Consider the following 13858-nt stretch of genomic DNA (forward strand, 5'->3'; position numbering starts at 1 on the left):
TTACCTGTTAAAAGGCCAAAGGGTCAAATTGGGGCAGTGTTTCAGTGAGACAGAATTAGAGCTAGCCTGTGTGCTGACAAGCGCAGTAAGAAATCAATACTAGAATGCGTGTGTTTGTAGGATGAAGAGTGTCTGAGACCTGGGGATGCCACAGATACAACATTCTTGGAGAAACTGGAGGAAACTGTGAAGAACCACCCTCATTTTCTCACGTGAGTGTTCGCATAGCTGAGGGCAGTTACGCTGGTAGGATCCAAGTGTGTGATTGAGCCTAGAGCTTCAATTATTCCTAGATAACATTATAACTCATTGTGTGTATAGCAGTAGCATCCTAAGTATACTGAGTCCCACATAAAAGATGATCGTGTTTTCTTTTGCAAAAAGATTAGATTGTGAGTTAAGGTAATACAGAATAAGTCATCAACACTAACTGCCTTGCTTTTCTCAAGACCATGCTTCAGAATACAACAGGAGCAACAAAACTTTTGTTACTGACTTGCCCCTTCACTGATCCCTTTCTGGCATCCTGCTGCTAATAATGTCCAAGGAATTTACAGGCTTGCAGCTTCTTGGCTTTTCCAAGATCTGGCCCAATACTTCGGGTCTGACAAACTCACTGGTTTGGAATATTAGGCCAGATCATTCCCCACCATTGATGACCCAAGTCAGGCCTAGGCATAACTAGAACATGGAGCAGAATTTTACTGGTAAAGATAGTGTTCAGAGGTGTATATGCATTAGAATGATTGCAGAAGTGTTAGTGCTTTTGAAATTGAGAGATTTGTATTGCACTAACTCACCTTTGTGCCCATCTCCTTCCCAGACGATATTGATATCCTTCTCTGACTTTGGTAACCTATCCATATTGCTGCCACTCCAGTTCAATGGGTGTGAATCCCATGTTTCACCTTTCAGGTTGTTTACTTCAGTTTTGGAGCTCCAAATGTCTTTTTATTCTTACTGGGTGTTCTGCTTATGCTCAGATCAGGATCTGTATGGCATCTCATGGGTATGCCAGCATGCTGCCGGCATCTTCACTGCCCTCTTGCCTGCTGCCTCTACTCTAATTTCATGTGCACGCAGAACCACTCTGCAACCTTGCCAGGAAGCTGAAAGTTCATCCATTTGAAATAAACATAAATACATTTTGTGGCACTTTTATGATTTGCTGGTTGATACCTCTCTATTTACTTTTGGTCTTGAAAATCAGCAAGTCAGATTTATTCCCTGCCCGCCCCGCCTTCTCTGTTCACAGAGTCCCACTCTGGGATCAGATGCCATAGGGCTTTTTGAAGTGAATCCCCGCCGTGAAACAAATGTTTGTTTCTCATGAAGCTTCTTCACTTTCTCACCAGGCACAAGCTCGCTGACCAGAAGACTCGCAAGTCACTGGGGCGGGAGGAGTTTCGGCTTTTGCACTACGCTGGAGAGGTCACCTACAGTGTTGCAGGTAAGTGTGTGCGTCCTCTCTGCTGTCTCTCTTTTCTCTTCCTCCCGTCCTCTGCCCTTTGAATTAAAACAGCTTCACTATAAAGAAAAGTCTGGGCATAGAATACATCCACACATCGTTTGATTAACCAGATTAATTTCCCATCTCAAACTCCTGCCTTGTTGTGAAGTTCCTGTGGAACAGCGGTGGCAGCCTGAGCGGTTTCTTTTTCTTCCAGGTTTTCTAGATAAAAACAATGACCTTCTCTTTCGGAACCTGAAGGAGGTGAGTGTGGATAGAGGACGTTTCCAATACTCAGCAGAACAAGAAGTTGGGTTTAGAATGGGGTGGCATCTGAGGGAAAAGATTCTTCTAGATTCCACTTGGAGAATGTGTGTCCATGGGGCTGCACTATGAAAAGACAAATTGCGGTGCCCAAAGTTCATTTTATTATTAAAAAGCAAAACAAAACAAAAAACCTCAAACAAACAGTTTTGTCCCATGTTTCTTTAATAGTTCTCTGAAGAATACTCTACTTTATCTCTGAAAATGTCTCTCTCTGCAGACCATGTGTAACTCTGAGAATCCTATCATAAATCAGTGTTTTGACAGGACGGAGCTGACAGACAAAAAGAGACCTGAAACGGTAAGAACACCAGAGCTGGATGGAAGTGTGACTACTTCCTCTTTTTAAAAGACATGTCATGTCTAACATGGTAATCTGAATGCAAGCCTCTTACATTTAAAGCTGGGAGACTGAGGTTTGTTCTGCAGTCACAAGTACCAGCTATGTTAAGTCATCGCTTCATACGTAGTTTTCTTTCTTTTCTCCTAGGCAGCAACTCAGTTTAAAAACAGCCTCTCCAAACTGATGGAAATTCTGATGTCCAAAGAACCCTCCTACATTCGTTGCATTAAACCTAACGATGCTAAACAGGCTGGTATGACCCTGGTGACTCTTCCTCTTTTTTTTATATGACAGCTATATATAGACCACTACATTCAGTCAGTGAGGCACAGAAAGGAGCTCAAATGAAGAAGTCCTCCAAGACTTTTTCATTTTGGGTCTGTGCCAGAGCTTCTTGTAGGGAGGTGGCAGCAGTACCAGCAGTCAAAATGGGAGCACTGGTCTTGGGTGGAGTAGGGTCATGTTTAAAGTGAAGAATTACTAACCTATGTAACTTCCTTTTAATGACCTTTATACTCATTTCTTCCTCCTGAATGTATAGAACATCCTAAAGGAGAACTTCTTTTTGGAAGTAAATATAAATGTATATTAAAAGGTGGCTGCAGGGGGGGAAGACAGGAGACACGAAGTAAGTTGTGTGGGACTTGCACCATGAGGATGGGTTAGAGGTTGAAGATGACTGTGTAGGATATAACCAAGAACTGAGCATTCTCCTTCTCCAGATGAAGGGACAGCTACACATTAATGATGTTTCTCTATTTTCATGTTCTCTCAAGATCGATTCGATGAAGTTCTAATCCGACATCAAGTGAAATACCTAGGGTTGATGGAGAACCTCAGAGTGCGCAGAGCTGGGTTTGCATATCGAAGAAAATATGAAGTTTTCCTGCAGAGGTAGGATTACCTTGGACTTCTCTCTCCCTGCTGCTCCCTCCCCCTGGTTTTGGTCCCACAGATGTTTGAGGCTGAGGAGCTGTTCTGAACAGCAAAGAGGCAGCCCTTATACCTGACAGACTTATTTTCTTGAGGGAGCACGAAGCATGGCTTCTCTCCCTTCCCATTGCCCTGTAAGGATTGGACTTCTCTCCCCAAGATTTCTTCTGCTGTCAATTTACAGGTACAAATCACTTTGTCCAGAAACATGGCCTACATGGGACGGACGGCCCCACGATGGGGTGGCTGTGCTGGTGAAGCATCTTGGCTACAAACAGGAAGAATACAAAATGGGACGGTTAGTTCTTCTGTTTTCTTAATTTGAGATTGTGAATCATTAGACATCCGTGTCATTGCTTTTAAATAAGGCTTCTCTATCTAATGGGTGAGGAAAGATTAGAGATCCCAAAGGGGATGCTAAAGGCAGGAAGCAAACTTCTCTGGCATGTTAAACGTAATTCTGCATTTCTATTTCTAGAACAAAGATTTTTATCCGCTTTCCCAAGACCTTGTTTGCAACGGAAGATGCTCTGGAAGTGAGGAAGCAGAGTCTGGGTGAGTCACACACACTGCAGTAGCTTCATGGACATTTAGCTGTCTGTTTTCTGTTTGGGGTTGGTTTTTTTGGTTGGTTTTTTTTTTTTGCCTGTTTGTTTAGGGTGGGGGGGATTTTTGTTTAAAGAGTTGTCCCTTTTTCTACCAAAATCTGCTTGGTCACAATTTCAAATTGCTGTTTTTCTTGCAATTTCAGCAACAAAAATGCAGGCCACGTGGAGAGGTTTCTACCGTCGAAAGAAATTCCTGCACATGAAACACTCAGGTATGAGAGAGAGGAAACTGCAGTGCTGGGTAACTGTGGTTTGAAGTGGCCATTGTTGTCAGAGATGACTTGAGTTTGATGTGCAGGAAGGAACATTCCCAAAGCCTTGCTGGAAGTAGAGTGGAAGATGTTGGTGTGGTACCCAGTCCTTCCACCTTTAGTCTGTGAGACTCTGAGCCAGAGAAGCAGACTTAACTCATGTTCACACAGCAGCCCCCATACAGTAGTTCCCATCTGCTGGTGCTTTTTATTGACATTTATCCATTGTATCATATTGTTAAGAACTAAATTATATTCTTTTCCATATGCCCCGTTGAAGGCTCTTTATTTCCAGAGCACTCTGTTGCCAGTTTTGTATGGAGTCGGTATTGGTATGAAGGAGCTCACTTAGTCCAAAATCTTCGTATTATTTTTAGCGATAGCTATCCAGTCCTGGTGGCGGGGAACCTTGGGACGCCGAAAAGCTGCCAAGAAGAAGTGGGCAGTAGAGACTATCAGAAGGTGCGTAAAGAATAACCCAAGCCATCAAATGGATACTTATTTCCTAACAATAGGATGACAAGAATAAACTTTCTTGTCATTACAGTATTGGAGGTTTTTTTAATATATTACAGCTATTAAATTAAGCCCAGAAAATGGTTGGATTGGAAGAGACCTCTAAATATCACTAATTTTGATCACTTTTCTAATAAAACTTTCTTCTTCCTCAGGTTCATTAAAGGTTTTATTTACCGGAACCATCCTCGCTGCCCAGAGAATGAGTACTTCCTCGATTACATCCGCTTCTCCTTCCTGATGAACCTCAAGCGTAATTTACCAAAAAATGTTTTGGACAAATCATGGCCAACTCCTCCTCCATCACTCTGTGAGGTAGGCACAACTGCACCAGGGTCAGGTGAATGACATGCAGGATGGAGGAGACTAATAGCAGTAGTGAAGACCACAGGCCACCAAAGGCCTGAGGGGACCCTCCTGCTATCAGAGAAGAACAAACCAGGTTCTTGCTCAAGTTCATGTGGCATTAACATCTCTACTAGTAGAATTAATCCAAACATCATCAAGTGGGTGTAATTAGCATATCTGTAAAATTACTAGAGCTGTAAGTATAGAAAGGTCTTGAGAGTGTGGTGCTGTTGCAACACCATTTTCTAATGGTTGTTCTCATGTTGCTGAAGTTCTCTTCCCTTTTTCTCTGAACAAATTAAGTTCCCTCTGGACAGTTAAATTGGCTGCAATGACAGTGTGGTTGCCTGTGAAGAACATATTAAACTTCCTCTATTGCCATTATTATTCTGCATCTGGCAGAACTGGGGTTTTATCTGACCAAAACAAAATATTGCAGAAAGTCCCAGTTATCTTATCCAAGGGTCCTTGTTTGTTTGGATTGCAGGTACAGCTGGAAGCGAGGAAGGGCAGAGCTGTGTAAAGTGGAGTGCTCCTGGTATTCATTCTCCGTTCTAAAGCAGCTGGAGAATGTTGCAGGGCAAACTCTCTTAGAAAGGTGGAAAATAAACTTCCTATTATTTAATTTTAAAAGTGACTCTGAGTAATGAAACAGTATTTTAATTCAGCAATGCATTTTCTGCAGTTGCTTCTCATCTGTCTTCCCTGTTTGAATTGGTTTGGCAGTAATTTTGAGCTACTTTCATTTACTGTGTGATTTCTTCTCAGGCATCCCAGCTCCTGCGACAGCTCTGTATGCAGAACATGGTCTGGACCTACTGCAAGAGAATCAGCCCAGAGTGGAAGCAGCAGGTACGAGACAGCTTTATGTCATTCCACAAACTATGCCAATGTTCCCAAGAACAGGAGGGGGTTCTCAGCATTATTTACTGTCAGAAGTGAAGGAAGGGAGGACACTACTACAGAGGGAGTCACAGAAGTGGTGGTGAGGTGGACAGGAACTCTTGAATCACTGCATTCTTCACTGGTTGGTTAACAGTTTCACAAGAACATTGTGATTATTTATTTTTTTACGTTAGAGACAAAAACCTAAAAGATCAGAATGTGCATAAAAGAAGAACCATTATATACATATTTCAATACATATTATTTAAACAGTATTGTGTATCCGTGCCCCTATATAATTACTATACTGAAAGGCCCTGTTATTCTTCCCATGGAAGATAAAAATGTAAGAAGCTGCATTATTCTGGTTGTAGCATATAAAGTAGAGTGCAAGAATTCTGCAGCCACAAAACCAATCATTTTCCAGACAGAGAAGTTACATGAACAGTTACAGCTGCTGTTCTGGCTAAAAAAGAATAAAAATGATACTGAGATTTGATTCATCTTTGTCATGGAAAGGTGGGGGGAGGGAATTTTTTTTTAATATTTAAAAAAAAGGGCCAGTAAGGAGACATAATAAGAAATGTATACATTAAACGATTTAGAAGTAAGAGTTAGGAGATTATAGTAATAGTTGCCATTAAATTAAGTTTTCTTTCATTGCATAGTATATCATACTGCTTATGAAGGCCTGCAAACTGTTAAGCACATGTAATAAAATGCTGTAGATTAGTTAGTGGCTGAGCCTGTGATTAAGGACACAGGATTAATACCAGCCATTACTGAGCTGGAGGTGGAAACTCAGCAGAACACTTTCTTTTCCCCAGCAAACCAGACTCACTAATAGTGAGTATCTTCTATCCCCATTTTTACCTGTAAATCATCTCAGGTAATAGCACCCGTAACATGCATTTGCCCTAAATAAAGCAAAGGGGCTTTCTTTCCTATTTTGACTCGTTCACTGGTTCTGTTCTTACTCCAAAGGAGTGCAAGTTAGGAGCCAAGAGCACAGGTCATATTTACTGTGTGGGGTGGCTCTATCCTGGAATACTGCCACTGCGAAAGGGACCAAAGGTTTGCGGTGACTAATCATCCAAACAGGAACTGCCAGAGCCATACAGTAGCTAATTGAATTGTACTGTTTGTCAGAGGATAAGATAGAGAATACTGAGTAGAGCAGAGAGCTGTAGTGAGTGTGTTACACAGTTGCTAATAAGGACATAACTTTTTTTTGTCAGTACTTCAAATAAAGATGTTGAATAGCTGAAAGGCTTCAGTGGTGGGGAGGAAATAAGGTGGGGAGGAAATAAACGGAAACATGAAAAAAAGCCACATGGGGTAGAGCAGGAGAACAAACTGGTTAGCTTAAGGAGGAAGAGGTTAAGAGAAACTACAGTGGGAGAATGCTGAGACTTTTTAAACGTGGGTATTATCAAAATCCAGAGACAAGATGCCATGTCCAGATAAATTCAAACAGGAAATACAATACATACTTTTGTGAGGAAAGAGAAAAGGAAAGTTTTTTTTCTGCCCTAAGGATAGGAGAGCTGTTGAAAAGGTAAGGAAGGCATGTATGGAATATCTTGTATAATTTTGTGACTAGTATGATTCAGGAGGTCAGAACTGAATGATGACTGCTAAAAAAACAAAAAGGGAAGATATCTTTTAAGATAAATTTAATCTTTTTATTAAGGAGAAATTTTATACTAAACAAGAATACATCTTTTGTCCTTGCAGTTGGAACAAAAAGTAATTGCCAGTGAAATTTTTAAGGGTAAAAAAGACAATTACCCTCAGAGCGTTCCTAGACTCTTCATCAACACTCGACTTGGTGAGTAGGTGTTGTGAAGTTTAACAGGAAGAAGAAAGGGGGGCATTAATCTACTCTTTTCTTGCTAAAAATGTCTTTCTGACACCAGCTCTTTGGTTTTAATGTAGGTAATGAAGAGATAAATGCTAAAGTCCTTCAGGCTTTAGAAAATGAAGCAATTAAGGTGAGATATGTGTCCTAACACTATTGTCAAGCTTCTGGAGTTACTCAGCAGAGTATCAGCAGATTAGATTTCTGAAGAAAATACAGCAAGAATTTTACATTAAGCTTGTAATACCTTAGAAGACCGTCTATGGAAAGATGTGATGGCTCATAGACAGGATTTAGAGATTTGGGCAAGTTTAACAATGTCAGTTAAGAATTGAAAGGGCTGCAGCTGGCATGGCTGGAGAGGAAAGGAGAAACGTACATAGACTGAAAATAAACCTGGCTTTTTCAAGCCCACAGTCAGACAGCTGTAGTCACGAAGTTATTGTTCATAATTCCTCCAGGTCAACAAGGAAGTCTGTGGCAGAACTGAGAATAGGACTCAAAAGAATTATCAGTACCTCCTGCAAGCTCTCTAGGCTAGAGGGACAGTAGCTGACAACTAAACAAATTGCATTTTTAGCACTGTTAACACTTATTTCAGTATGCAGTTCCTGTGATCAAGTATGACCGGAAAGGATACAAAGCAAGAGCACGGCAGCTGCTTCTTACCCAAAGTGCAGTCGTCATAGTTGAAGAATCCAAAATCAAACAACGTATCGACTATGCCAATCTCACAGGTAGGCATGGTAACATAAATGGGGTTTGGCTCACTTCACTGAAGTCAGACTTCACCTTGGCTACAGTTAAATAAGTAATAATAAAATAACCAACTTGTCTTTGTCCTGGACGAGAATGGAATTATCCAATACTGACAAGCATTTTAAAATCGGTAGTATCTTGAAACTGAGTTTTTCTAAAATCAAACTCCATAAAATGTCACAAAAAATTACTCAATTCATCTCCCCTAAGCCCCCTCTTAAGTCATTTCCCAATTGCACATCCCTCCCACAGGGGAGTTGCACCATTACACAGCAGCTGCTTGGGACACTGCTACAGCTTTCAGCCCTCTAAATATTTGACACGGGCTTGATACTTCTAGAGGGGGGAACACAGTCCAAAGGAGAAAACTGCTGAGTCTGTCTGGTGCATTGTAGTCATTACTTGGCTTTGTCCAAAACCTCTCACTTCACAGCCTCAGCTCCAGCACCCAGCTCAGCTACGATTCCTCTTTACAGCCAATTTTGGTGCTAATCATTTCAATGTTAGCCTGATGCAACTGTCTATCTATCTATCTATCTGCTGCATTTGTAACTGTCACCATTTGAAGTGGTTTCCAAGGGCAACACGAATCTGGGGTTCTATGATTCCCATAAGACACTATTATGGCAGAGATGTATGTTCATCTCTGCTAGGGTTGGGCTAGCTCTATTTAAATGGGTAATACAGTTTGTATCTAGTGTCAAGATACTAAAGTCCAAAAATAAACTATGAAGAAACAGACTCTAAGGAGCACAGTGCTCCTTAACTAATCCCTACCCATCTACCCCAGGGAGAGGATTTTTTTTCATTTGGCAAACAGGAGCAACTCATGGCAGAGGCTAAGCCTCTTGCTTACTGTGTGGTCAGAAGGCACTGCTGGCTAGATGAGTAGAAATGCCAAACTCGGAGCCCAAGTTGGTCACAGTGCAGCATAACGAGAACCTGCAGCAGCTCAGGACTGGATCTGCAAGGACCAATATGCCAGCGAGCAGGTGTGGGTTCAGCCTGTCCCCGAGCCTAGCCACAGAGCAAGCCAGGAATTTGCAGCGATGACAACTTTCTGGAGCCAAGCTCCTAGAGCAGCTCTTGCCCTTTCTTACCCAGTATTGGCAGTGGGGGGAAGACAACAGTGACCACGTTGTTCCAATTGTCCCTCTCCTTTGTAGTCCCCCAGTAATCACACCACTCATCCACCTACTGAGCTAGAATGAAGCATCTGTCCAGGGGCTGCTGAAAAGTAAAATTTTGGTCATAGGTCCCCTCACTGGCCAAAGCAGCTCTTTGTCAAGTCCATGACAGTTTGTAAACATGCATTCTTCCTACTTCTGATGGACAGAGGCATCTGAAAGTTTCTTTTCCATCTTAAAGAGCACAGTTCAAGCTGATTGTCTGTCACCTTGCAGGCTCTTCAGCCTCTCTGCTGACATGTTAGCACAGTGCTGCTGTGCAGCTTCTCAGCTGTCGGGTTTCTTGGAGTGGGAACAGAAGTCGCTGCGTTCCTGGGAGAGGTTCTGAAACACATGCAAGAATCCTAGCAGTGTTGCGTTGGGTGTCAAATGGCCATTCTCTTTTGCAGGCATCTCTGTCAGCAGCCTGAGCGATAACTTGTTTGTGCTGCACGTACACTGTGAGGATAACAAACAGAAGGTAGTGGGACTCATCCATCATTTCTCCAAACACCTCTAGAAAAAGTTTTAAAGGCACAAAGAGCAGAGGATCCAGCTGGGGGGGGAGAGCATACATGGTGCCATGTATGTAACTAACTTTGTGCCAGCTCTAAGTAGCATTTTACTTGTATTTACTTGTGCTCACACATGGGGTTCACCCCTGACTTGTTCACCAACAGGACTGGTGCTCTGATACATTGTAAATAAAGTAACTGCCACAGTGTGACCCACAACACAGAGAGGGTTGAGAGGCCCAGAGATCTCCAGGGAGCCTGGTCTGCTTGGAGAAGTGTTTTTGCATGCTAACCTATGGAGATAGTTCTGCCCCTGTTAATTACAGCATAATCATTTTGGTATACTGACACTGTAAAGCCATGATCATAAATCACTGTCCATCTTTCCCCCCAGGGAGATGTTGTACTTCAAAGTGACCATGTGATTGAAACACTAACAAAAACAGCCATGCAGGCAGACAAAGTCAATAACGTCAACATCAACCAGGGCAGGTGAGTGAAGCCAAGCCCCTCTTAGGAGCTGCCTTGGGTTTCTTGGGTTGGTTCTGAAGAAAGCTCTGCTTCAGCATTAAAGGGCTACAGAAACATACCTGTACACCACCAGAATGTACCCAATACATCTTAACTAAGGCTCCATTTCCTTAAATAAGCAGATCTATTGCAGCTAAGCATTAATACAAAGCAGCCCCTTACGTAGGAAAAGGGTAAATCTGAGCTAGCAGAGGGAGAGGTCACAAATACTCATCAAATCTGTTCTTACCTCTTTGCAGCATAAAATTTACAGTTGGGCAAGGCAAAGAAGGCATAATTGACTTTATATCGGGATCAGAACTGCTTATAGCCAAAGCCAAGAATGGCCATCTAACAGTGGTGAGTACAGGCTGAGGTTGGTAAGAAACAGTAGTTCTCACAGTGGATCCAAACCCAGGTTTTGGCATTAAACCGTATTTGCAGCAGACAGACATGTGGCTTTCTTGCTGAATGCACTGCCCTGGTCTACCAGCCTTTTCCCCAGTTGGAGCTGTGCATTGTGCTTCTCGCCCTGCAGTCCTGAGAGACTGCCAGGCTTTCACGAACTTATCAAGAGATTGCCCTATCAATCACTTTTTTTTTTTCCTCCCCAGGATTCAGGCTTTAATGCTATACTCTGTTGCAAATCAAATTTTAGAAAGATTTAGAAACACAGGAAGGAAGAAAAAAAAAATCCTCCTCCATTCTCAGATTGTTTGTAGTCTTCCTGCTAGTCAGATATAGTCATGCAACTGATTTATTTATGCATTGTCAGATTAAAGGTCAAGAAATAAATCCAGAACATACTCAGACTGCACTCACTCCCCTTCCAGCATCAGAGCTGAAAGAGCAAGCTCCTCCGCTGTCCTGCTGCAGGCTGACTAGCCTCAGAACAGCCATCAACATTTCCACTCGCTCTTCACCAGAACAGTCCATCTTATAAAAAGCCACACATGTAGCACTGCCAAAGGCATTCCATAGAGCAAGGAAGTCTTACAGACTGTACACAGGAAAAGAGATTAAATTTGCCTAAGCATGCTGAAATGAGGGCTAGGCTGCTTTATTTGCTATCAGTAACGGCAAACCAAATAACTTCTTAGACTATGAAGAAACACATCCTATAATTTTGTTCCCTAGCCTTTTCAAACCACCCCTAGAACATTTTTCCAGCTTTGCCCCTCCCTCCTTGGCAAAGCAAAGCAAAGTCTTCTTGCACTGCTAGCCTAGGGAGCAGTCTTTTATATAACCACAGGCACGGGGGTGTAAGAGCACTGTGGACTCCTCCAACTTACCGAATTGCCAATATCCGCTTTTATTTCCTGCTGAGACTGCAACTTCAGGACTTCACAGCAGAGCCAGCTGTACATACTGTGGCATAACAGCTGCGTTCTACAAGCCAGTCTTTGGTGTGCTTTAAAGATGTTTAGGAGCTAAAACTGTTGCAGCATCTTTGTTTTCACCACACTTTCTAGCTTGTCCTTCTTCTCCTGCAGGTTGCTCCTCGTTTGAATTCTCGATGATAAAACGTGCCACCACAACAGGACCTTTTCCTCCATCAGTCTGATTGTACCCTATAGAATGGGCTGGACATCGTTCCCAGCAAAATCCCCGCTCCTTCCTCGCTTTGCTCATTTTGTTTATTGTTACCAAAGACCTGCACTTTCAGAAAAACCACAAAATACATCTTGCTTTGTCTTAATATGAACGTTCCAAAAGAAAGGCCTTCTCTTCCTTACCTTAGTGGCAAATGCATGGGTCCAACGCAATGTCTGTGAAACTGTGGCTCATGACACATTCAGCTGGGCTTTGAGGGAGAGGTAGCTCTGACTCTATTAAGAGTTTAAGCCCTGATGGAAATGACCAAAATTTGTGCTTGTCATCATCAAAAAGCACAATCAGAAAACAACTCTGCTGCTTTGCCAGCCAAATAAATGAGATGCCAAACTTTATATTCAGAAAGAATGTTTTATGAAGAATTTTACTCTGAGACATTTTGATGCTTTGTGTTACAATATATTAAAGCCATATTGTGTAAATGAGTAAAACCCTGTAAATACTTTATAGCTGAGTATGAGAGATGCACTACAAGAAATGGAGTTGATGTGGAAACTTTTTGTGTTTTAGATTTGGAATTTTTGTTGTTTTTAGTTTATGATTATAAGGTATTAATCTGAGAAATCCATCATGTAACTTCTTCACTGATCTGGATCAAGACTCTTACCTTTTTTTGAAGTAAGTCACCTGTCCCATTTCTTGCTCTACAGTGATATTTTTATACCGTAGGAACTTTTTCATATCCACACAGCCAAACAAAACCTAAGTCAAGTCATACAAGCTGCTGAGGTTACCACTTCTCTGTGCTGCTCTAGGCTGGAAATGCAACCTGTAGTCCTTGGCCACAGGATGTGCACATGAGCTTTCCCCTCCCGCCTCATACCTGTCTGGGAGTCACCACTGCCCCTTCCCCCCCACAGCTCATCAGGCTCAGAGCAGCACCTTCAGAAAAAAAATTATTTTTCCTCTTGTTTTTAAGCGATAACTGGAAGTTTCAGTTCCCACAATAAAGCTCCACAATGTTTATATAAATGCCTCTCAGTACTGCCTTAAAGAGGAAGAGATGGCTAGTTCAGCACTGCCAGCATTATTGACTGACAGCTCCTTTGCATGGAAGCATCTTCCTAAGCAAGCTGCGTCACTTCAGTTCTAACCCAAAGCTAGAAGGGACACGTTTGGAATGCTAACTGGTCTCAGACTGCGTCACAGAGGTTAATACTAAGCACCTTCATTTAACAAAGAACCCAAATGGCTACAGGGTAGACAGCTATGTGTCAAATACCTGCTGACTGCAAACCACAGCTCCAGCTTCCGTTTCCAAGCTCTAGACATCAAACAGTGCATTTTGCGCTCCACTTGCCTTAGAAATCCTTCACGTTCCACCTCTACCTTGACGCAGTAGCAACAACAGTTAAAGTAAGCCCTGAATAAAATATAACCAAACATGTTGCCACTCACATACAATCAGCTCAGTCTCCTACTTTTTTGGTTTCTGACATTATGCAGTTATCAAACACTGCCCCAGGCCTGGAATGCTGTATACACTGTAGTACATATACACCATACCACTGTATATGCTAGAGTGTATATACTACACAATGCTGTATACGCTATTATATAACCTCTTCAAGACTACGCTCAATAAATTTTTACAAAAAACCCCACACCTTGTCTTTGTTGTAGAAACTGTTTCATCACATTTCTTAATTTTTTGAGAGGGAGGGTATGATTTTTTTTTTTTTTTCCCCTCACTTGTCACACAGCCCTGCTGAATCTCTTTGGTTCTGGGCCCAATCTGTCTACAGAGGGTAGCCCCACTACCGTCTAGTACAAGG

At 42.2% G+C, this 13858-nt stretch overlaps 1 protein-coding gene across 6 annotated transcripts in view; it reads left to right on the top strand.

The window, feature by feature from the left end:
* Window positions 1-13687, top strand: part of MYO1C (myosin IC) — a 58480-nt gene extending 44793 nt beyond the window's left edge. For all 6 annotated transcript variants that reach the window (XM_069791295.1, XM_069791297.1, XM_069791296.1 and 3 more), the window contains 19 exons: window positions 121-212; window positions 1356-1450; window positions 1668-1714; window positions 1995-2075; window positions 2265-2370; window positions 2894-3011; window positions 3235-3348; window positions 3529-3605; window positions 3802-3870; window positions 4287-4371; window positions 4581-4740; window positions 5542-5625; window positions 7396-7489; window positions 7597-7652; window positions 8121-8256; window positions 9855-9925; window positions 10354-10451; window positions 10730-10829; window positions 11963-13687. In XM_069791295.1, coding sequence (XP_069647396.1) covers window positions 121-212; window positions 1356-1450; window positions 1668-1714; window positions 1995-2075; window positions 2265-2370; window positions 2894-3011; window positions 3235-3348; window positions 3529-3605; window positions 3802-3870; window positions 4287-4371; window positions 4581-4740; window positions 5542-5625; window positions 7396-7489; window positions 7597-7652; window positions 8121-8256; window positions 9855-9925; window positions 10354-10451; window positions 10730-10829; window positions 11963-11989 — 1710 coding nt within the window. In that variant the 3' untranslated portion in view covers window positions 11990-13687. The remainder of the gene's footprint in view (window positions 1-120; window positions 213-1355; window positions 1451-1667; window positions 1715-1994; window positions 2076-2264; window positions 2371-2893; window positions 3012-3234; window positions 3349-3528; window positions 3606-3801; window positions 3871-4286; window positions 4372-4580; window positions 4741-5541; window positions 5626-7395; window positions 7490-7596; window positions 7653-8120; window positions 8257-9854; window positions 9926-10353; window positions 10452-10729; window positions 10830-11962) is intronic.
* Window positions 13688-13858: the final 171 nt, after the last annotated feature.

The sequence above is a fragment of the Haliaeetus albicilla genome, chromosome 9 (genome assembly GCF_947461875.1).
Source record: "Haliaeetus albicilla chromosome 9, bHalAlb1.1, whole genome shotgun sequence".
Lineage (NCBI taxonomy): Eukaryota > Metazoa > Chordata > Aves > Accipitriformes > Accipitridae > Haliaeetus > Haliaeetus albicilla.